This window comes from Ambystoma mexicanum, chromosome 8, assembly GCF_040938575.1.
Source record: "Ambystoma mexicanum isolate Mex_15411 chromosome 8, UKY_AmexF1_1, whole genome shotgun sequence".
Lineage (NCBI taxonomy): Eukaryota > Metazoa > Chordata > Amphibia > Caudata > Ambystomatidae > Ambystoma > Ambystoma mexicanum.
This window is the reverse complement of record NC_090929.1, coordinates 1,713,998,874-1,714,022,568: the sequence shown is the minus strand read 5'-3', so window position 1 is coordinate 1,714,022,568 and position 23,695 is coordinate 1,713,998,874. Positions and strand designations below refer to the sequence as shown.

General features: G+C 51.4%; 1 protein-coding gene across 4 annotated transcripts in view; it reads left to right on the top strand.

Moving 5' to 3' along the window:
• Positions 1–23,695, top strand: part of CHST15 (carbohydrate sulfotransferase 15) — a 615,742-nt gene that overhangs the window by 398,517 nt on the left and 193,530 nt on the right. For all 4 annotated transcript variants that reach the window (XM_069612030.1, XM_069612031.1, XM_069612034.1 and 1 more), the window contains 2 exons: positions 8,631–8,970; positions 14,740–14,883. In XM_069612030.1, coding sequence (XP_069468131.1) covers positions 8,631–8,970; positions 14,740–14,883 — 484 coding nt within the window. The remainder of the gene's footprint in view (positions 1–8,630; positions 8,971–14,739; positions 14,884–23,695) is intronic.

Below are 23,695 nucleotides of genomic sequence, written 5' to 3'. Positions count from 1 at the left end.
ATATGTCATATATATCAAAATGTGTGTTTGTTCTCATGTTCCCAAAATGCTCATTGATTTTATTCAAAGTACCAAGTAGCTAAAATTAGTGCTATTTGTCCTCCTCCCCTTTCTCACGGGTGCCCTCGTGGTTTTGATTCAGGGCTGGATGAACATGCGTGGGGTCTCCTGGTGGCCATGACCCCCACACCCTTCCTGTCAGCTGTGTGGGGCACAGATTATAATGGAGATGCTTCCAATGTGAACTCCAGCGAGTGATTTATCTGGTTTCATGGTACAGAGAGCAACAGATGGACCCCATTTCAAGCTTTCTTATTCCCCACGCATGCTCCTTGCCCCCCCACCAAAGAGATGAAAGCAAGTAAAACGTATCAGGTGTAAGTTACCTGGTCACCAGATTATCATGGCGCGGGCAGGCAGCAGCGGAGCTGATGCTTTCTAGGAGAACTGAATAGATCTTCCAGCACGTTGGCTCTTGGCCATTTCTGTACCGGGTGAAGGCGAAGGGCTCCCGGATTGGAATACATCTGTCCAGAGCCAGGAAGGAAGGGACGAGGGTGCTTCATTGACAGTTAGTATGCAGGCTGCATGCAAACAGGACCCCCTGAGACCCTGCTGGGGGTTGGGGGGCTAGAGCCTCATGATGTATTTGTTTGGGACACGTGACCCTTGCCTAAGCCACCTGCCCCTCTTTTAGGTCTCACCCAGCACCATTTAGCCATGACCTATTGGCAGAGTGCCCCCCCATGTCAACTCTCCCTTAAAGCCGTGCCTGCAGTGAATGCATGCATTCACTGAGCTACTGGCACACGTCATAAGGGGTCATAGAACATGTGGGCGTCCAGTGTAGTGCCTAGGCATGCTGCCTCCAGTGCTCGTATGTTAGGTAAAAGAGAAGGTGATATGCAGGGGTTTGTCCGCTGCTGATTGCGTGGCGTTCCAGCCCAGAAATATCAACCATCGTTCAATACAATAACCCTCCCATCTCGAGGAGCCTACACTCCCTGTCCCTGAAATGGCATTCGATATTGACTGGCAGCCTTCTGAGGCACTGGGCTGTCTCCCCTGAGTACTCACTGTATGTTTGAAATGGCCATTCATTGCTGGCTTCTGGATCTTGAATCACCCACTATGGACTAATATTTCTGCTGCTTTTAATCCTTTGCTCCGCTGCCCCCATAGCCATGGGATGGCGCTTTGCACGAGTCATAGCTCGGGCCATCGCAGGACACGCAGGGCTACCATGCTGGAGACTCCCTCCCCCGCCCCCAGAGAGATCAGGTACAATGGAAATGGAAAGCAGGGGGGTTGATGACCCTTGTCTGTACAATGTTTTCATTCAAAGCTGATGTCTTCCTCAGCCACTGTGTGAGCGACAAATGTCCCCCGTGAACCCAGCCTGCTCACAACTGTACACTTTCATGTCTGAGCACAGCTCATCTTGGGCCTAAATAGTTCATGTGAGGCAGCAGGGTGGGGAACTACACCCAGAAGCCCCCCACAGGTGCGGCTGCCGGTGAAGACCAGACCGGAATGGCACCCCCCCCCCACCCAGCTGTACCCACTGCCACATCTGAGATCCTGGCATTGTGTGATCCTTGTCATACACACAGTGTGTTCTCCTCCGCTTCAGCACTGGGGTCTCTTCCCCATGTATTATTTTACCACAGATTCGGAATGCTACTATTCTTCTGCGTAACTCTCACTGCTTTGTGTGTTACTGTAACCTGTTACCATCCACGGTGCACACTGTAAGGCTATCCGCTCACTGTAACCCTCAGCAAAGCATGGGCCCTGTAACCAGGACACTTTCTTGCAACAGCGCCTCGATGCCTCGGGGCTCCTAGTGCGCTGTACACATTACAAAAATAATATAAATAAATAAAACTAAGTTACAAGTTGCGGTCCCAACTTGTTCGCATTTTGAAACTCAAGCTTTTGGGATTTTCTTCATTTGTGCCCGCCTTACATTTAATGTATGCAGGGTGACACCCCTGCAACCCCCGAAGCTCATAATGCTGAACTAGGGGGCCAGGGGACACTCCTGCAACCCCCGAAGCTCATAATGCTGAAGTAGGGGGCCGGGGGACAGCCCTGCAACCCCCGAAGCTCATAATGCTGAACTAGGGGGCCGGGGGACATCCCTGCAGCCCTCGAAGCTCATAATGCTGAACTAGGGGGCCGGGGGACACTCCTGCTACCCCCGAAGCTCATAATGCGGAACTAGGGGGCCGGGGGAAAGCCCTGCAACCCCCGAAGCAGCCCCCGAAGCTCATAATGCTGAACTAGGGGGCCGGGGGACACTCCTGCTACCCCCGAAGCTCATAATGCTGAACTAGGGGGCCGGGGGACACCCCTGCAACCCCCAAAGCCCATAATGCTGAACTAGGGGGCCGGGGGACACTCCTGCTGCCCCCGAAGCTCATAATGCTGAACTAGGGGGCCGGGGGACACCCCTGCAACCCCCGAAGCTCATAATGCAGAACTAGGGGGCCGGGGGACACTCCTGCTGCCCCCGAAGCTCATAGTGCTGAACTAGGGGGCCGGGGGAAACCCCTGCTACCCGCGAAGCTCATAATGCTGAACTAGGGGGCGAGTGACACCCCTGCAACCCCCGAAGCTCATAATGCAGAACTAGGGGGGGGTGACACCCCTGCAGCCCCAGAAGCTCATAATGATGAACTAGGGGGCCGGGGGACACTCCTGCTACCCCCGAAGCTCATAATGTTGAACTAGGGGGCCGGGGGACACTCCTGCTACCCCCGAAGCTCATAATGCTGAACTAGGGGGGCGAGTGACACCCCTGCAACCCCCGAAGCTCATAATGCTGAACTAGGGGGCCAGGGGACACTCCTGCTACCCCCGAAGCTCATAATGCTGAACTAGGGGGGCGAGTGACACCCCTGCAACCCCCGAAGCTCATAATGCAGAACTAGGGGGGGGTGACACCCCTGCAGCCCCAGAAGCTCATAATGCAGAACTAGGGGGCCGGGGGAAACCCCTGCAACCCCCGAAGCTCATAATGCAGATCTAGGGGGGGTGACACCCCTGCAGCCCCAGAAGCTCATAATGATTAACTAGGGGGCCGGGGGACACTCCTGCTACCCCCGAAGCTCATAATGTTGAACTAGGGGGCCGGGGGACACTCCTGCTACCCCCGAAGCTCATAATGCTGAACTAGGGGGGCGAGTGACACCCCTGCAGCCCCCGAAGCTCATAATGCTGAACTAGGGGGCGGGGGGACACTCCTGCTACCCCCGAAGCTCATAATGCTGAACTAGGGGGGCGAGTGACACCCCTGCAACCCCCGAAGCTCATAATGCAGAACTAGGGGGGGTGACACCCCTGCAGCCCCAGAAGCTCATAATGCAGAACTAGGGGGCCGGGGGACACCCCTGCAGCCCCCGCTCACCTAGTTCGGCATTTTGGGCTTTAACATTTTCTGCTATGCCAATTACGCAGCAAAACGCGCTTTTGGCATTTATTTAACGTTATTTTCGGGAAATACCAGAACAGCACCTACTGTGTCCAGGCTGCTGAGCTCTCCCAAGATCCCCTTATACGGCATTCGGTGACACTCCACATTTGCTGCTCACAAACTTTGCTCCAGCTTCGGAGGATGAAATGCTTTGCCAACTGATCTTAACATCAGATTGACTCCCATCGGTCTAAGCTCACCCTCAGAAGTGACCTAACACCTTTACACATGTCTAGAGCCCGCCATAGTAACACTGTCCCATTGCTAGAGTGGTAGGACTGGTTCACTGTAGTCACACAGGTCTAGAGCCCGCCATAGCAACACTGTCCCATTGCTAGAGTGGTAGGACTGGTTCACTGTAGTCACACAGGTCTAGAGCCCGGCATAGCAACACTGTCCCATTGCTAGAGTGGTAAGACTGGTTCACTGTAGTCACACAGGTCTAGAGCCCGCCATAGCAACACTGTCCCATTGCTAGAGTGGTAGGACTGGTTCACTGTAGTCACACAGGTCTAGAGCCCGGCATAGCAACACTGTCCCATTGCTAGAGTGGTAGGACTGGTTCACTGTAGTCACACAGGTCTAGAGCCCGGCATAGCAACACTGCCCCATTGCTAGAGTGGTAGGACTGGTTCTCTGTAGTCACACAGGTCTAGAGGCCGCCATAGCAACACTGTCCCATTGCTAGAGTGGTAGGACTGGTTCACTGTAGTCACACAGGTCTAGAGCCCGGCATATCAACACTGCCCCATTGCTAGAGTGGTAAGACTGGTTCACTGTAGTCACACAGGTCTAGAGCCCGCCATAGCAACACTGTCCCATTGCTAGAGTGGTAGGACTGGTTCACTGTAGTCACACAGGTCTAGAGCCCGGCATAGCAACACTGTCCCATTGCTAGAGTGGTAGGACTGGTTCACTGTAGTCACACAGGTCTAGAGGCCGCCATAGCAACACTGTCCCATTGCTAGAGTGGTAGGACTGGTTCACTGTAGTCAAACAGGTCTAGAGCCCGGCATAGCAACACTGTCCCATTGCTAGAGTGGTAGGACTGGTTCACTGTAGTCACACAGGTCTAGAGGCCGCCATAGCAACACTGTCCCATTGCTAGAGTGGTAGGACTGGTTCACTGTAGTCACACAGGTCTAGAGCCCGGCATATCAACACTGTCCCATTGCTAGAGTGGTAGGACTGGTTTACTGTAGTCACACAGGTCTAGAGCCCGCCATAGCAACACTGTCCCATTGCTAGAGTGGTAAGACTGGCTCACTGTAGTCACACAGATCTAGATCCCGCCATAGCAACAGGTCTAGAGCCCGCCATAGCAACACTGTCCCATTGCTAGAGTGGTAAGACTGGCTCACTGTAGTCACACAGATCTAGAGCCCGCCATAGCAACACTGTCCCATTCTAGAGTGGTAGGACTGGTTCACTGGAGTCACACAGGTCCGGCTCTGTTTCCTATTTGCTCTTCATCGACCCCAACCCCCCACCCCCAGCCAACTCCGGGGGCATCTTCCTACTTCTGATGTCCAGTCTCTCCTGAAAAAGAATGATCCTGGTGTAGCTTACGTGGTTTATTATTTTTTTAGCGTTTATTAGAAAGGGAGACCACAGGGGTAACAAGTGAGACCACAGGGATAGCAAGGGAGACTGCAGGGGTAGCAAGGGAGACTGCAGGGGTAGCAAGTGAGACCACATGGATAGCAAGGGAGACTGCAGCGATAGCAAGGGAGACTGCAGGGGTAGCAAGGGAGACCACAGGGGTAGCAAGTGAGACCACAGGGATAGCAAGGGAGACTGCAGGGCTAGCCAGGGAGAGTGCAGGGGTAGCAAGGGTGACGACAGGAATAGCAAGGGAGACTGCAGGGGTAGCAAGGGAGGCTGCAGGTCTAGCAAGGGAGACTGCAGGGGTAGCAAGGGAGACTGCAGGTGTAGCAAGGGAGACCACAGGGATAGCATGGGAGACTGCAGGGGTAGGAAACAAGACTACAGTGGTAGCAAGGGAGACTGCAGGGGTAGGAAGCGAGACTTCAGGGGTAGCACGGGAGACTGCAGGGATAGCAGGTGAGACCACAGGGATAGCATGGGAGACTGCAGGGGTAGGAAACAAGACTACAGTGGTAGCAAGTGAGACTGCAGGGGTAGGAAGCGAGACTTCAGGGGTAGCACGGGAGACTGCAGGGATAGCAGGTGAGACCACAGGGATAGCAAGGGAGACCACAGGGATACCAAGGGAGACTGCAGGGGTAGGAAGTAAGACTGCAGGGGTATGAAGCGAGACTGCAGGGGTAGCAAGGGAGACTGAAGGGGTAGGAAGCGAGACTGCAGAGGTAGCAAGGGAGACTGCAGGGGTAGCAAGGGAGACAACAGGGATAGCAAGGGAGACTGCAGGGGTAGGAAGTGAAACTGCAGGGGTCGCAAGGGAGACTGCAGGGGTTGCAGCTGCGACCCCTAGCGTCCCTGCTGATAAGGCAGAGTTTGAAATACTAACAGGACTTGTGTTGCGAAGCCAGGGCATTCGCTGATTCCTGTTGTCAGGACATGTGTGCGAAGCCTGGGCATTAGCTGATTCCTGGTGTCAGGACTTGTGTGCGAAGCCTGGGCTTTAGCTGATTCCTGGTGTCAGGACTTGTGCGCAAAGCCTGGGCTTTAGCTGATTCTTGGTGTCAGGACTTGAGCGCGAAGCCTGGGCTTTAGCTGATTCCTGGTGTCAGGACTTGAGGGCGAAGCCTGGGCATTAGCTGATTCCTGGTGTCAGGACTTGTGTCCGCAGCCTGGGCTTTAGCTGATTCCTGGTGTCAAGACTTGTGTCTGCAGCCTGGGCTTTAGCTGATTCCTGGTGTCAGGACTTCTGTCCGCAGCCTGGGCTTTAGCTGATTCCTGGTGTCAGGACTTGTGTCCGCAGCCTGGGCTTTAGCTGATTCCTGGTGTCAGGACGTGTGTCTGTAGCCTGGGATTTAGCTGATTCCTGGTGTCAGGACTTGTGTGCGAAGCCTGGGCTTTAGCTGATTCCTGGTGTCAGGACTTGTGTCTGCAGCCTAAGCTTTAGCTGATTCCTGGTGTCAGGACTTGTGTCTGCAGCCGGGGCTTTAGCTGATTCCTGGTGTCAGGACTTCTGTCCGCAGCCTGGGCTTTAGCTGATTCCTGGTGTCAGGACTTCTGTCCGCAGCCTGAGCTTTAGCTGATTCCTGGTGTCAGGACTTGTGTCTGCAGCCTGGGCTTTAGCTGATTCCTGATGTTAGGACTTCTGTCCGCAGCCTGGGCTTTAGCTGATTCCTGGTGTCAGGACTTCTGTCCGCAGCCTGGGCTTTAGCTGATTCCTGGTGTCAGGACTTCTGTCTGCAGCCTGGGCTTTAGCTGATTCCTGGTGTCAGGACTTGTGTCTGCAGCCTGGGCTTTAGCTGATTCCTGGTGTTAGGACTTCTGTCCGCAGCCTGGGCTTTAGCTGATTCCTGGTGTCAGGACTTGTGTCTGCAGCCTGGGCTTTAGCTGATTCCTGGTGTCAGGACTTCTGTCCGCAGCCTGGGCTTTAGCTGATTCCTGGTGCCAGGACTTGTGTCCGCAGCCTGGGCTTTAGCTGATTCCTGGTGTCAGGACTTGTGTCTGCAGCCTGGGCTTTAGCTGATTCCTGGTGTCAGGACTTGTGCGCGAAGCCTGGGCTTTAGCTGATTCCTGGTGTCAGGACTTGTGTGCGAAGCCTGGGCTTTAGCTGATTCCTGGTGTCAGGACTTGTGTGCGAAGCCTGGGCTTTAGCTGATTCCTGGTGTCAGGACTTGTATGCGAAGGCTGGGCTTTAGCTGATTCCTGCGAAGCTTGGGCTTTAGCTGATTCCTGGTGTCAGGACTTGTGTTCGCAGCCTGGGCTTTAGCTGATACCTGGTGTCAGGACTTGTGTCCGCAGCCTGGGCTTTAGCTGATTCCTGGTGCCAGGACTTGTGTCCGCAGCCTGGGCTTTAGCTGATTCCTGGTGTCAGGACTTGTGTCTGCAGCCTGGGCTTTAGCTGATTCCTGGTGTCAGGACCTGTGCGCGAAGCCTGGGCTTTAGCTGATTCCTGGTGTCAGGACTTGTGTGCGAAGCCTGGGCTTTAGCTGATTCCTGGTGTCAGGACTTGTGTGCGAAGCCTGGGCTTTAGCTGATTCCTGGTGTCAGGACTTGTATGCGAAGGCTGGGCTTTAGCTGATTCCTGCGAAGCTTGGGCTTTAGCTGATTCCTGGTGTCAGGACTTGTGTTCGCAGCCTGGGCTTTAGCTGATTCCTGGTGTCAGGACTTGTGTGCGAAGCCTGGGCTTTAGCTGATTCCTGGTGCCAGGACTTGAGTGTGAAGCCTGGGCTTTAGCTGATTCCTGGTGTCAGGACTTGTATGCAAAGCTTGGGCTTTAGCTGATTTCTGCGAAGCTTGGGCTTTAGCTGATTCCTGGTGTCAGGACTTCTGTCCGCAGCCTGGGCTTTAGCTGATTCCTGGTGTCAGGACTTGAGAGCGAAGCCTGGGCTTTAGCTGATTCCTGGTGTCAGGACTTGTGTCCGCAGCCTGGGCTTTAGCTGATTCCTGGTGTCAGGACTTGTGTCCGCAGCCTGGGCTTTAGCTGATTCCTGGTGTCAGGACTTGTGTCCGCAGCCTGGGCTTTAGCTGATTCCTGGTGTCAGGACTTGTGTCTGCAGCCTGGGCTTTAGCTGATTCCTGGTGCCAGGACTTGAGTGCGAAGCCTGGGCTTTAGCTGATTCCTGGTGCTTGAGACACAGGCTTACGTTCTATTAGCCCTCACTCTGCCGCTTCCTGTTGCGCTCTAGTCCATATAGGCCAAGGATAGTCATCCTGTCACATCAGCACTCACCACTGCTGTACTGGCTGGAGTTCATGAGAGCTTCTGCCCAAAACATTTGGAGGGTGACAGGATGGCTGTGACGTAGTCATGGGTGTTGGGCATGGCTTGTTGTACAGCGGGGTCATGGCGTAGCAGTTCAAGCATGGATGCCCCCATACGGTTGGCCCCCTCCTAAAATGGCACCAATGTGCAAAGCAAAGGATGGCTGGACTTGCTTCTCAGAGGAATTCCCAGTGGTTACCTTTCCCACCCACCACTTTTTGATTGTCCTGTTAGATGGTGGACTGGCCATGTTTGATGACGTATGTTCACTTCCTGTTTCCCCTGCAGATGTTTTCCGTCATCCCTGCAAGGTTCCTCCCGAGCAGCCAGAACCCGTGCTGGTATGAAGAGTACCGGGGGAACATCAGCACAGACCCATACAGCTCCAACGCCTACGCCCTTTACTCCACCCGCTTCCGCAGCGTCTTTGAGCACCTGCGCAAGGTCTTCTGGAAATACCTGGTGCCGCGCGACCACCGGCACCTGCGGCTGCGCTGCCTCCCCCACTTCTACATCATTGGCCAGCCTAAGTGTGGCACCACCGACCTGTATGACCGACTGCGGTTGCACCCCAATGTGCTCTTCTCACCCCTGAAGGAACCGCACTGGTGGACCAGGAAGAGGTTTGGTGAGTGGGAGGTTTGGGGGTTTTTGAATGTAGATAGAAGCTTCTCTGGGGAACATGAGCACCGTCCTTAAAACTACCAATGAGTCAGGATAGTGACAAAAGATTGTAAAAAATTGACAACTCAGAAGTTTTTGTAGATTGATATAATAAATACAGGAGAATTGGTGCAGGAAATGGATAGTGATCGTTTTTTTCCATAAGCGTATTTTGAACACACATGCCCTGCGTATTTTGCACATTGAATATGTGTTCAGAATATGCTTCTATGTATATGTATGAAATATGTGTTTTTAGAAATGCAATTTATAAAGAATTGAGTGACCGTTATGATATGACATGGCATTTATAACGCGCCTATACACAAGGGTTTATACACAAGGGTTTTGAGGCGCGACGAGGCAAGGGAGGGGAAACAGAGGGAAGACAGAGACAGCGATCCTACTAGGCCAGGTGACATTGGGATCGCGCAAGTACAAGGGATGGGGGAGGGGGAAACGTGTGGGAGCTTTGGGGGCAGTGCAGTACATACGGTCAACAGTAAAAGTAAATAAAAGCAATAGGTAAAAAGTGCGGCCAGCTTGTGGCAAGTGCATGGGTAAGTGCAGACATCAAGTGTCAAGAGCTGGTAGGGGACTGTGCAGATACAGAAACAGGCCAAAGGTGCAGGGTTTGCCTGTCAGGCAGTGCAGGTGTGCAGCTGGTGGGGGAGGGGACCTTTGCCCGAGATCAGATGGGTGGACAGGTAACCCGTAGAGTCTCAGTATCAGCCAGGAGTTCAGCAAGGGAGAGGAGGAGAGAAAGCAGAAGCAAAGAGGAAGGTTTTGAGGTGCTTCCGGAACCAGAGATGGTTCTCCTCAAGTTTCAGGGAGGCAGGGAGGCTGTTCCAGAGGGAGGCACCTGCCGCGGAGAGAGATCTACCCCCAACTCGTTGCTTGGAGAAGCCAGAGGGAGTTGGAGGCGGAAGAGCGAAGAGCTGAGAAGGAAGATATTTAGGAAGAGAGAGTTAGGAGAGAGTTGAAAGTATTGAGGCCCCAGGCCCCAGAAGGCCTTGTGGACAAAGCAGAGGGTCAATATGTTAAATTTGTTATGTATCTTTCAAAATAAAAAATAAAAATTTAATGAGAATTCTAAACTGACCCATAGCACTCCTCATTACTGTCCGATGTCCTGAATATGATATAATTGGATGCAAGTATAGTTCCGGGAGGCATCGCCTGATGTGTTTCTTCTACATGGTACTTATAAATGACAACAAAGGGGCGCATCCTGCTGTGCAATAGTGTTCAAGCCGCAGCCCCGTCCCACCACAGAGGTACAGGGAGTTGGGGGCGGGAGATGTGTCATTGACATGACCATTGTCCAACCACACCGCCCTTACCTCCTCTCCCCCTCTCCCCCCCTCCCCCCCAACATGTGCGTTTGTCTGGCAAAGTGTTTCTTGAGGACGGCTTTACCTCCTCTGCGTGAACCCTGAAAGGCAGGGCCTAGAAGTTGATAATGCCATACATGAGAGGCATGAGCACTTCAGTAGGAGGTAAGATTCAGAAGCAAAAAGCCAGCAGTGCACTGTTTGATGTTACAATGGTACAGCGATGGTGAGCAGTCATGCCTCATTTTACATTGTAGGAACATGATGAGGCGTATGGAAGCAAGTCAAAGTCCCAAAATATGTAGGTCCCATTTGAGTCTAACAGGTGCACCCCGAATCCAGGGACTGCTGTGGCCCCTCACTCCTCTTTTCCATTAGGGATTTCCAAGAACGATCACATAGAGGCTATTCTGTGAAACCCGCATAAACACAGGGTGGTTGCCTCTGCAAGGGGCATGCAGGCGCCGTAATGCTACGTCTCACCTTCTAAGCACTGCCCTGGGGCCTCGTGGTCATGAAGGTATCCCCTCCTTCTCTCCCACTGCCCCTCACAAAGATACTCCCATGCCCAGTGAGAATTTCTGGGGCGATGCTCCCCAGCGGGAGCAGGGCACACGCAGAGCTCCCAGTGCACCTTGGGGTGGCACTGTGGTAGCTTCCCCGACGCTGGCTGAGAAGGAGCGACGCGTGGATCTGGCCAGCTGGCACTGGACTTGCCCCCTTCTTACTTGGTCCTCCTTTGCATTGTAGAGCTGCCCGGGGTGGTGCTGGGTTTAAAGTTCAATTGGGCTTCTGGGGACACCCTCGCTTCATCTGTAAACCCCAAGGGATCCAATCCTGAGACCACCCAAGCCCTCTAGGCTGCTCCTTCCCCTTTCCTGTTACAGTGCCTAGAGACATGACCTTCTACCAGCTGTAGCCTGGCTACCTCCCAGCTCATGCACGGGGATGCTGGCTACTTGGCATTCAGTGCCCTTGCTTCCTTGCTTCCTTTACTCCCGTCACTTCTACACATGCCACCTGTCAGACTTAAACTAATGGGTTCTTCCCCTCGCCCTCGCTGCTGCCCTCTTCTTGTCTGGCTGGGGACTGTTTCATTTCTTTAAGGTTGTTGTGGTCTTGTTTAGGATATTGTTTATGCTAGCATTTGCCCGCAGGTGTCATCTTGTGAAGCCCCCCATCGTCAGAGGAGGATCCCCTGCGGATCTACACGCCACCTAGACTTTGGGAGTCCAGGGGTAGTGCGAGACTCATGATGTATTCACAGCTTGAGTCCAGGGTGGCCATGGTACTTGAGGTCTCGAGCATTGGTTAGGCGTATCTTCCCAGATTCGACCAATCACAGGAATGTTGGGGGTTTTCTCATCCATTTAGAACCTCCTCAGAGATGTATCCAGATAAGGTTCGGGTCAGCCAGGGGTAAATAATTGGGGCTCTACAGGAGAGGGCAGCTTGCAGATTCATGTGGGACATGTGCAACATTGTGTCTACTTCTTGCATCGCAGGTTCTTATTAAGGGATTCAGGCCAGTGTCCATAGCTTACGGTTTACTCATGGTATACTGCTGGGGTGCGGGGGGGTGGTTACTGAGGATTCTCTTGGTCTCTCACATGGCTCCTGGTGGACCCCCAGTGTTTGGTCTCTTCACATGGCTCCTGGTGGACCCCCAGTGCTTGGTCTCTTCACATGGCTCCTGGTGGACCCCCAGTGTTTGGTCTTTTCACATGGCTCCTAGTGGACCCCCAGTGCTTGGTCTCTTCACATGGCTCCTGGTGGTCTCCCAGGGTTTGGTCTCTTCACACGGCTCCTGGTGGACTCCCAGTGTTTGGTCTCTTTACATGGCTCCTGGTGGACTCCCAGTGTTTGGTCTCTTCACATGGCTCGGGATGGTCTCCCAGTGTTTGGTCTCTTCACATGTCTTCTGGTGGACTCCCAGTGTGTCTCTTCACACGGCTCCTGGTGGACTCCCAGTGTTTGGTCTCTTCACATGGCTCCTGATGGACCCCCAGTGTTTGGTTTCTTCACATGGATCCTTGTGGACCCCCAGTGTTTGGTCTCTTCACATGGCTCCTGGTGGACCCCAGTGTCTGGTCTCTTCACATGGCTCCTGGTGGACTCCCAGTGTTTGGTCTCTTCACTTGACTCCGGGTGGTCTCCCAGTGTTTGGTCTCTTCACATGGCTCCTGGTGGACTCCCAGTGTTTGGTCTCTTTACATGGCTCCTGGTGGACTCCCAGTGTTTGGTCTCTTCACATGGCTCCGGATGGTCTCCCAGTGTTTGGTCTCTTCACATGTCTTCTGGTGGACTCCCAGTGTGTCTCTTCACACGGCTCCTGGTGGACTCCCAGTGTTTGGTCTCTTCACATGGCTCCTGATGGACCCCCAGTGTTTGGTTTCTTCACATGGATCCTTGTGGACCCCCAGTGTTTGGTCTCTTCACATGGCTCCTGGTGGACCCCAGTGTCTGGTCTCTTCACATGGCTCCTGGTGGACTCCCAGTGTTTGGTCTCTTCACTTGACTCCGGGTGGTCTCCCAGTGTTTGGTCTCTTCACATGGCTCCTGGTGGACCCCCAGTGTTTGGTCTCTTCACATGACTCCTGGTGGTCTCCCAGTGTTTGGTCTCTTCACTTGGCTCCTGGTGGACCCCCAGTGTTTGGTCACTTCACATGGCTCCTGGTGGTGTCCCAGTGGTTGGTCTCTTCACATGGCTCCTGGTGGACCCCCAGTGTTTGGTCTCTTCACATGGCTCCTGGTGGTCTCCTAGTGTTTGGTCTCTTCACATGGCTCCTGGTGGACCCCCAGTGTTTGGTTTCTTCACATGGCTCCTGGTGGTCTCCCAGTGTTTGGTCTCTTTACATGGCTCCTGGTGGACCCCCAGTGTTTGGTCTCTTCACATGACTCCTGGTGGTCTCCCAGTGTTTGGTCTCTTCACATGGCTCCTGGTGGACCCCCAGTGTTTGGGAGTATATTCATAACTAACCGTACACACTGGTTAGTTATGAATATAATCACTGCTTGTTGTAGTTTAGATGAAGTATTCACCTTTGGCAATCCTCTAGGTAGACTTACCCAGTCATGGTTTCAATTTGGGTGATTCAAGAAATACTATTCACACATCATTTTACGGGTTTAATCCCTCCTAGAAAAAGGAAAATATTTAGAATTGACGGGAGTCTATGTCACGAGAGAGCAGCTAACTTATTTCTTATTAATGTTCTATGTCCGAGCAGCGTGTTTAATGCCGAAATACTGCCGTGTATCCTACTCATAGTGGACGCGTGCTGCTGGCTAAGCAGTTCGCGCTCCTTGCTACGATGCGTTAATGATGACTACTATTGCACGGAAAGGCTCTTCCGACGTTTGATTTAAAAATCATCCGTTCGTGGTTACAAATTTCACAATTACAGACATGTACGGGCGCACAGTGCTGATCCCCTGCATTGAAATCACATGTTTGGGCGAGAGGGGCTTACCTAAAATGGTCTGCTGTCAGTCTCCTCGCGTCTGCTAAGGAAATTAGGTTCTGCTCAAGTTTCAGGGGGGCAGGGAGGCTGTTCCAGAGGGAGGCCCCAGCCGAAGAAAGAGATCTACCACCAACTTGTTGCTTGGAAAACGGCTGACCCTCAGATAGTTGGAGTGGAGAGCTTGAGAAGGCAGATATTTAGGAAGAGAGAGTTGGAGGTAGTGTGGTCCCAGGCCCCAGAAAGCCTTGTGGACAATGCAGAGGGTCTTGAACTTGATACTTGCTGCCACTGGGAGCCAGTGAAGGGATTTCAGAGCTGGAGAGATACGGTCCTGGGCTTGAGGCCAAGGACAAGTCTTGACGTCCTGCTGTGGATAAGTTGACCTGTCTTCAGCCCACCTGGCCATATACTCCCTACTTTTCTCTGTTTACCTTTAGAATTGAAACGCCTCAGAGCGAGGTTCAGGCATACGTTTAGTTATAGTGCTTGGAAGACTTTTCTCCCCGGGTACGCCTTCTGTCCACAATAAGATGTTATCCCACTCCTAATATGGGAATTGCTACTGAGTGAAATTGTTTTGTCACGGCCATGTGTTCAGCTAGTCTCTCTGTGTTTTCCACGTAGCCCAGCAGAATATTTAGGGGTAAATCCCCGTGCAAGCTGATGAAATGTGAGTTACCCCCTCTCCTTCCAATAAGCTGAAGTGCACAGACACTCATCTTCATGGCCAATGGTGAAAGGATGCTGGTGGCAGAAGATGTAGTGAGCACTCAACCATTGAGTTGCCTGCACTTCACAGGCAACCTTTGTGCCCTGGGCTGCCTTGCTTTCTCCCCCGCCACCCCTAGACACCCCACCTTGTAGGTCCCCCCTGTGCTTGAGATTTCAGAGGTCTGTCTTCCCTGGGATCTGATTCTGAGGCTCTCGTTTTTGCAGGAATAATCCGGCTGAGGGACGGATTCTCCAGCCCATACCCCGTGGAGGATTACCTGGATCTCTTCGATCTGGCTGCCCATGATCTACAGGACCTGCAGAGCAAAGCCCCCGGCACAGAGCAGAAGATGGAGCGCCTGGTCATAGGTAGGTGCCAGGCTCACCAGCGCGTGCACATGTGTGGAAACTGCAAGACCCCCCCATCCCTCTTTCTCACGTTCTTTGACTTGCCTCAGGCACCCCTTACCTTTTCATTCATTGCCCCACTTCCCCTCTCATGCGTGTGTTTATATGAATCCCTCCCTGTCCCCACCCAGCTGCAGGGGTGGTAGTTTATATAAATCAGTCTCTCTGCTTCTCTTCACATGAGGTTCTTCTACAAATCACACTCTCTCCCACTGATCCCTCTGGTCTCTATAAATCACTCGAGTGCCCTGTCTCTCCCATGGAGCGGTTCTATAAATCACTTGAGAGCCTGCTCCTCCCATCGAGCGGTTCTATAAATCACTTGAGTGCCCTGTCTCTCCCATGGAGCGGTTCTATAAAATACGAGAGCCTGCTCTCGCCCATGGAGCGGTTCTTTAAATCAGTCGAGTGTCTCGTCTCTCCCATCGAGCGGTTCTATAAATCACGTGAGTGCCTGCTCTCTCCCATGGAGTGGTTCTATAAATCATGTGAGTGCCTGCTCTCTCCCGTGGAGCGGTTCTATAAATGACTTGAGAGTCTGCTCTCCCCATGGAGCGGTTCTATAAATAAATCACTTGAGAGCCTGCTCCCTCCACGGAGTGGTTCTATAAATCACTTGAGAGCCTGCTCTCCACATGGAGTGGTTCTATAAATCACTTGAGAGCCTGCTCGCTCCCATCAAGCAGTTCTATAAATCACTTGAGTGCCTGCTCCCTCCATGGAGTGGTTCCATAAATCACTTGAGAGCCTGCTCTCTCCATGGAGCGGTTCTATAAATCACTTGAGAGCCTACTCACTCCCATCGAGCAGTTCTATAAATCACTTGAGTGCCTGCTCCCTCCATGGAGCGGTTCTATAAATAACTTGAGAGCCTGCTCTCTCCGTGGAGCAGTTCTATAAATCACTTGAGAGACTTCTCGCTCCCATCGAGCAGTTCTATAAATCACTTTAGAGCCTGCTCTCTCCATGGAGTGGTTCTATAAATCACTTGAGAGCCTGCTTGCTCCCATCGAGCAGTTCTATAAATCACTTGAGTGCCTGCTCCCTCAATGGAGCGGTTCTATAAATCACTTGAGAGTCTGCTCTCTCCATGAAGCAGTTCTATAAATCACTTGAGAGCCTGCTCGCTCCCATCAAGCAGTTCTATAAATCGCTTGAGTGCCTGCTCCCTCCATGGAGCAGTTCTATAAATCACTTGAGAGCCTGCTCTCTCTCATGCCGCGATTCTATGAATCACTCGAGTGCCTTCTCTCTCAAATGGATGGCCCCAAACGTCACACTGCCACTCCTCAATCCCACATGCCACACACTGCAGCCTCATCTCCTCTAGCCGCCTCCCTCCATCTACTATACAAACTACCTCCTCTACATCTTCCCCCTTACTGACATCCCCCTGGGTGTCTGGGTGACCCACTCTCTCTGCAACCCTTTTGATTCCCATCACCCAGAACTCTCGGTGATGTATATCACTGAGACCTGGACCCCCCCTCCTTGACATCGCCCACCTGGTATGACCTTCACACTGATTTTGCCTCTTGCACTCACTCCTCTCGTCTCTCCAGAAAAGGCGCCGGTCTCATGATTAGCAAGGACACACCATCAGCACCCCCGTCCCTTTCTGATTTTATGTTGAGCACATCTCGATTCAACTCTTTTGTTCCCATCCTTCTTACTATCTAACTCACTACTGCCCACAGACCTCTCATTCTACAGAATTGTCTCCCTCCTTCCCAACCACTCCAAAATCCTCAGAGCGTTGTCTTCAACTACATGGGTAGCTACCTCGGGGTAGTGCTTACTGACCTCCCCTCCAATCAGGACTCGGGTACAAACATTCCATTAACTGCACTCATCCATGGCGCCAGTGCTCCTGCCACTGCCCACCACTCTTACATCTCCCCATTTTCCTGCTTCTGGAACTTTCTGCGACCTTTGACATGGCGGATCATCCCTCCCTCCTTCAAACTCTTTCCTTCTCTAGCTTCTTGGATACTATTCTTGGCTGGGTGTCCTGCTGGGTCTCCAAACACTCCTTCTCCTTCTCAGGGGACTCCAATACGTTCTCCCTGACACTCCTTGCAATCAGCGTTTCTCAAGAATCCGTCCTGGACCCGCATCTATTCACCACATGTATATCCTCCCTCAGCAAGTGGATTTCTTCCTGTGCTTTAACTATTGCCTATTTTTAGATCTTGTTCTCCTTTCTCACCTTCACACCTACACTCTCTGAAAGCATAACCAACTGCCTAACCTCCATCCACCACTAGATGGCGGTACGCTGCCAAATGCCCAACTCCTCAAACACCTTTTTCCTGCCTCAAAGCACAACCTCAACCCACTCTCCCCTCTCTTTCCCACCTAACATGCTCACTCTCTCACCCATGCCTCACAGCCGTGGTGTCCTCTTTGACAGTGACCTGTACTTTAGGGTCACTGCCATTGCAGCCAAAGCCAATCTCCTGAGCATAGGACAGGTCTGCCCACACCAGATGCACCAGACAACTGAAACAGTGGCCTCTATTCTTCTGCTCAGCAAACTGGACTCTGGACTTCTGTGCAAGCTGGCCATTTGGTCTAGTCCTATACTCTTGTGCTCAGCTTCTTCGTCTAGCCCTCTACTCTTGTGCTCAGCTTCTTGGTCTAGCCCTCTACTCTTGTGCTCAGCAAACTGGACTCTGGAATTCTGTGCAAGCTGGCTTCTTCGTCTAGTCCTCTACTCTTGTGCTCAGCAAACTGGACTCTGGAATTCTGTGCAAGCCGGTTTCTTGGTCTAGTCCTCTACTCTTGTGCTCAGCAAACTGGACGCTGGACTTCTGCGCAAGCTGGCTTCTTGATCTAGACCTCTACTTGGGTGCTCAGCTTCTTGGTCTAGTCTTCTAATCTTGTGCTCACTTTCTTGGTCTAGTACTCTACACGTGTGCTCAGCAAACTGGACTCTCGAATTCTGTGCAGACCGGCTTCTTGGTCTAGTCCTATTCTCTTGTGCTCAGCAAACTGGACTCTGGACTTCTATGCAAGCTGGCTTCTTGGTCTAGTCCTCTACTCTTGTGCTCAGCTTCTTGGTCTAGCCCTCTACTCTTGTGCTCAGCTTCTTGGTCTAGTCTTCTACTCTTGTGCTCAGCAAAATGGACTCTGGACTTCTGTGCAAGCCGGCTTCTTGGTCTAGTCATCTACTCTTGTGCTTAGCTTCTTGGTCTAGCCCTCTACTCTTATGCTCAGCTTCTTGGTCTAGTCCTCTACTCTTGTGCTCAGCAAACTGGACTCTGGAATTCTGTGCAAGCTGGCTTATTGGTCCAATCCTCTAATCGTCTGCTCAGCAAACTGGACTCTGGAGTTCTGTTCAAGCCGGTTTCTTGGTCTAGTCCTCAACTCTTGTGCTCAGCTTCTTGGTCTAGTCCTCTACTCTTGTTCTCAGCTTCTTGGTCGAGTCTTCTACTGTTGTGCTCAGCAAACTGGACTCTGGAATTCTGTGCAAGCTGGCTTCTTGGTCCAGTCCTCTACTTGTGTGCTCAGCAAACTGAACTCTGGAATTCTATACAACCCGGTTTCTTGGTCTAGTCCTCAACTCTTGTGCTCAGCTTCTTGCTCTAGTCCTCTACTCTTGTGCTCAGCGTCTTGGTCTAGTCCTCTACTTGTGTGCTCAGCTTCTTGGTCTAGTCCTCTAATCTTGTGCTCAGCTTCTTGGTCTAGTACTCTACACGTGTCCTCAGCAAACTGGACTCTCGAATTCTGTGCAGACCGGCTTCTTGGTCTAGTCCTATACTCTTGTGCTCAGCTTCTTGGTCTAGTCCTCTACTCTTGTGCTCAGCGTCTTGGTCTAGTCCTATACTCTTGGGCTCAGCTTCTTGGTCTAGTCCTCTACTCTTGTGCTCAGCATCTTGGTCTAGTCCTCTACTCTTGTGCTCAGCTTCTTGGTCTAGTCCTCTATTCTTGTGTTCAGCTTCTGGGCCTAGTCCTCTACTCTTGTGCTCAGCTTCCTAGTGTAGTCCTCTGCTCTAGTACTCAGCAAACTGCACTCTGGTATTCTGTTCAAGCCGGAGTCTTGGTCTAGTCCTCTACTCTTGTGCTCAGCGTCTTGGTCTAGTCCTATACTCTTGGGCTCAGCTTCTTGGTCTAGTCCCCTACACTTGTGCTCAGCTTCTTGGTCTAGTCCTCTACTCTTGTGCTCAGCAAACTGGACTCTGGAATTCTGCGGAAGCTGGCTTCTTGGTCTAGTCCTTTACTGTTGTGCTCAGCTTCTTGGTCAAGTTCTCTACTTGTGTGCTCAGCTTCTTGGTCTAGTCCTCTACTCTTGTGCTCAGCAAACTGGACTCTGGAATTCTGTGCATGCCGACTTCTTGGTCTAGTCCTCTACTCTTGTGCTCAGCTTCTTGGTCTAGTCCGCTACTCTTGTGCTCAGCCTCTTGGTCTTGTCCTCTACTCATGTGCTCAGCAAACTGGACTCTGGAATTCTGTGCCAGCTGGCTTCTTGGTCTAGTCCTCTAGTACTCTACACGTGTGCTCAGCAAACTGGACTCTCAAATTCTGTGCAGACTGGCGTCTTGGTCTAGTTCTATACTCTTTTGCTCAGCAAACTGGACACTGGACTTCTATGCAAGCTGGCTTCTTGGTCTAGTCCTCAACTCTTGTGCTCAGCATCTTGGTCTAGTCCTATAATCTTGGGCTCAGCTTCTTGGTCTAGTCCTCTACTCTTGTGCTCAGCATCTTGGTCTAGTCCTCCACGCTTGTGCTCAGCTTCTTGGTCTAGTCCTCTACTCTTGTGCTCAGCTTCTTGGTCTAGTCCTCTACACTTGTGCTCAGCTTCTTGGTCTAGTCCTCTACTCTTGTACTCAGCAAACTGCACTCTGGAATTCTGTGCAAGCCGGCTTCTGGGTCTAGTCCTCTACTCTTGTGCTCAGCGTCTTGGTCTAGTCCTATACTCTTGAGCTCAGCTTCTTTGTCTAGTCCTCTACGCTTGTGCTCAGCTTCTTGGTCTAGTCCTCTACTCTTGTGCTCAGCAAACTGGACTCTGGAATTCCGCGCAAGCTGGCTTCTTGGTCTAGGCCTTTACTTTTGTGCTCAGCTTCTTGGTCAAGTTCTCTACTCGTGTGCTCAGCTTCTTGGTCTAGTCCTCTATGCTTGTGCTCAGCTTCCTGGTCTAGTCCTCTACTCTTGTGCTCAGAAACCTGCACCATGGACTTCTGCGCAAGTCTGCTTCTTGGTTGAGTCGTCTACTCGTCCGCTCAGCTTCTTGGTCTAGTCCTCTACGCTTGTGCTCACCACAACAAAGTCCTCAACTTTGCAATGATGTTCCTGGATGTTCCTCCACTTCTACGTACTTTTGCTATTCTGGTGGCCCCTCCATTCAAAATATCTCTCTTTCATCTGCTGCTACTACTTACCATAAATCTATCCATCATTGTGCACCCCACTACCTTGCTGAATGCGTCTCACTGTACTCTCCCTCTCGAACTCTCCACTCCTCGTCTCTTCATAACCTATCAGAGCATCCCACTCCATTTCCTCCTCTCACTTTTGCTCCTTTTCGCTACTTGCCCCACTCCAATGGAATCTTCTCCCCCCTGGTCATCGAAGTCATCGTTTCACTTGAACTCTTCAAAATGAGACTCAGACTCCAGCTACTATCGAGGGAAGGAGCACCTCCAACCCCTCCAACCTCCTTTCCAAACTAACCCCTCAAACCACCTCTACTGCATTCTGCACTCAGTACCATTCTATGTCATGTCCAAATACTGTCCACTGCCTGCCAATGCCCTCCAGTCCTTGTCCCTGGTGTATGCAGTCTGCATCCACCCTTCACCACCTGCTATGCGTCATTGAACACCCTCTTCTGTTTGAAATAACACCTTGCCCTTAAATAAATACAAATGCAAACACACTACGTTATGGATGATTCTTATACGTCGCGCTCCCGCCCCCTCCCATAGGTGTACATTGTTACTGTTATTATTAGGGTATTCACTGAGAATGGATCTAGCTTCGGGAAGCAACAGAGTGGGAAGTACATGTCGAGGGAAGCTTGTTGCATGGGATCAATCAAAGGGAGCGGCTCGTTAACGATGGGGGAGTGGGATGGTGGGAAATTAAGCAGCAAGGTATCTGCAGGCAACCAGGCGTGGGACCAGAGGGGGCAGGTTGTCCAGTCTCAGGTCAGGTGGGGAGAGGAGGGTGTTTGGACCTAGGGGTTTTGGAGCCGCCATTCGCTGAAGAGGAAGGTCTTGCGCTCTTTCCTGAACTCTAGAAGTGATGGTGCAAGTCTGGCATTGATGAGAGGAGGTTTCAGAGTCTTGGGGCGTAGCCAGAGAAGACCTGACTTCTGGTTCTTTCCTTCCTGCAGCGGCAGAGTTCATATCAGCACATGTCCTTACTTCTGGTGCCTCGTAGGCCTCCAGAGATGCTGAGTTTCTCAGCGAGGTAGCTTGGGGACTTCAGGGTGACAGCCTGGTAGATGATGCAACAGGATCTGAAGGGGAAACAGGCTTTCAGCAGGAGCCAGTGCAGTTCAATGAGGGTAACGTGGTCGATTTTGCATACGCCTTTCATGACTCGTGCTGCAGCATGTAGAACACATCTAAGGGGTGCCATTGTGGTCACCGAAAAGTGTTCCGGGAGGGCATTGCCATCATCCAGGTGGAAGAGGAGCAAGTCTTGTGTACTGGAGGGCGGAGCGACCTCTGAACGGGCCCATGAGATTCAGAGCTCGCCCTCCGGCACCTTAAGTTGAGATAGCTGCACCTTGAGGAGGATGGGGTGCAGGATTCTCTTACTCCAACACCAATCCATAAGGATAAGTCAACTGTTTGGCAAAGGGAAATCTGTTTAATGACAAGTACAAAAAACGGGGAAACAAATGGAAATCATCAGAGCTGCGATCGCCTGTCTCGCTTCAACTTCCCAATTCTTCATGCAAACAGTAACTTTTATAGCAAATTCTCGTCATCATTGACGTGTAAAACTCATAAGTTTGACATGCAATTCTATTGGTGGAAAAGGTAACTTAAGTATAGGTACTATATCTGTATATGGTAACAGAGTGTGGGGATTGGATAACTATGCCCATCCCTCTACAACACACGTGATAGACTTCACTAAAAGTACGACATCTCATTGGTCCTATTCGCTATGGGACCCTAGATAACATGGTCCATTGTGATTGGGTGGGTTACACCCTTAGGCATAAATCTCCACTTTAATTAGCAGCATGCAGAATGGTCGCCCAGTTGCGGGATGGCCCAAGATTCACCCTGCCTCCCTTCCATCAATCAATACCCTTAGGCCTGTGTGTCAATTAGTTGGCTGAGAGTGGCCTCGAACTGTAGCTTCTTATCCGGAAAAGTTATGGCAGCCTCTGGGTTTAGATGACATCAGATGTGGGCACCTCTCCGTGCCAGGCTGGTCACGTGTCTGTTCACCGTGAATCGGCTTCATTTTCCCTCTATTTGTGTATTTGATTCTTTGTTCGGCCTCGCCACCTGTCTAGGCCTCCTTATCTTGACCTTCACGCGGCATGCTTCTATGCTCTTAAGTTTGGATTCTTCGAAGTTGCTGCTCTCCTTCCTTCCTTGAGTTGACCTCGAATTCCTAGCCATGAGCTGCTTCTTGCTGAGTTTCGATTCCACTCTTTTGTCTGACTTTGAGCTAGTTTATGAATCCTGGCCTGTTCGTCCTCTATCATCCTAGGCTTAATTCTGCTTTTGTAAAATGGAGTCGCACTTGTATAATGTGTTGCTTGAGGTAGATATATAGTTGGCGCTTGCCGCTCTATCCTTCTACTAAGCATTGCAAGCAGGCATTTAGCCAGTTACATATTTTCATCCTGTTTTCAATGGTTACGTTTCTTTATATTTCAATATCGTCCCTTCTTCTATGTCCGTTACATCCATATTCATATCATCTCATCGTAAAGTGTAATCTTTTGATCATCATTTCGTTCACCTGAACCGTCTCTCCGGGCCAATGTGTCATCACCATTTGCCTTCAATGAGGGCCCTTTGGGTCTCTACCGGGACAGTTTGTAAGTGGTCTTCATTTCGCATCAGCTTCTGGTATGGTTGTCTTAATGGGTACCTTGCAGCCCATGGTTGTGTGGTTATTGGCGCTTCAATAGGTATACAAGTCCTTCTGATGGGTACTGGACAGAGCCCCACTGTGGCTCTCTGTTGGTTTATTTGGTTCTTATACGTCACATATCTTGGCGAGTATGCTTCTGGTATCTCAAAATGGGTGGCTGGAGTGCAGGCCATATTTGGGACCTCCTCTACACACACCCTTCTGGTCAGTTTATCAACCACTTCTACTTCCTGCTTTGGATTACTCTTACTTGGTTCTTCTGCATCCAATCCAATGTGTGTTTCTTTGGAGTCCATATTTTTATCACTCCTTTCAGGCTTCCTGCTGTTTTTACATGTTCGTCTTTGTTCCAGGTCATAAGCTGACACTGTCCATTTGGGCTGCAATAGATCAATTTTCCTTCATAATGTCTACGTCTTCTGGGATACACAAAGTTTGTTCCTTCTGGTGCAAATTCGCTGGCCTTCACAAAGTCTCTTATTTCTTCATCTGTCAGGTCTCTCGGCTTCCATCCTGGTTCGACGTCAATCATGATATTCACCCCAATGGCTTTCTTCGCACTTTTCTGGCATTGTGTGATGATTATCTTGATAACACAAAATCCTAGTAGTATCATCACTAGCAGGGCTCCCAGGAACTTGAATGCGTTGGCCATCCATTGTGGGACCCATGAGAATAGAGTTCCAAACCAGCTGTCATCATC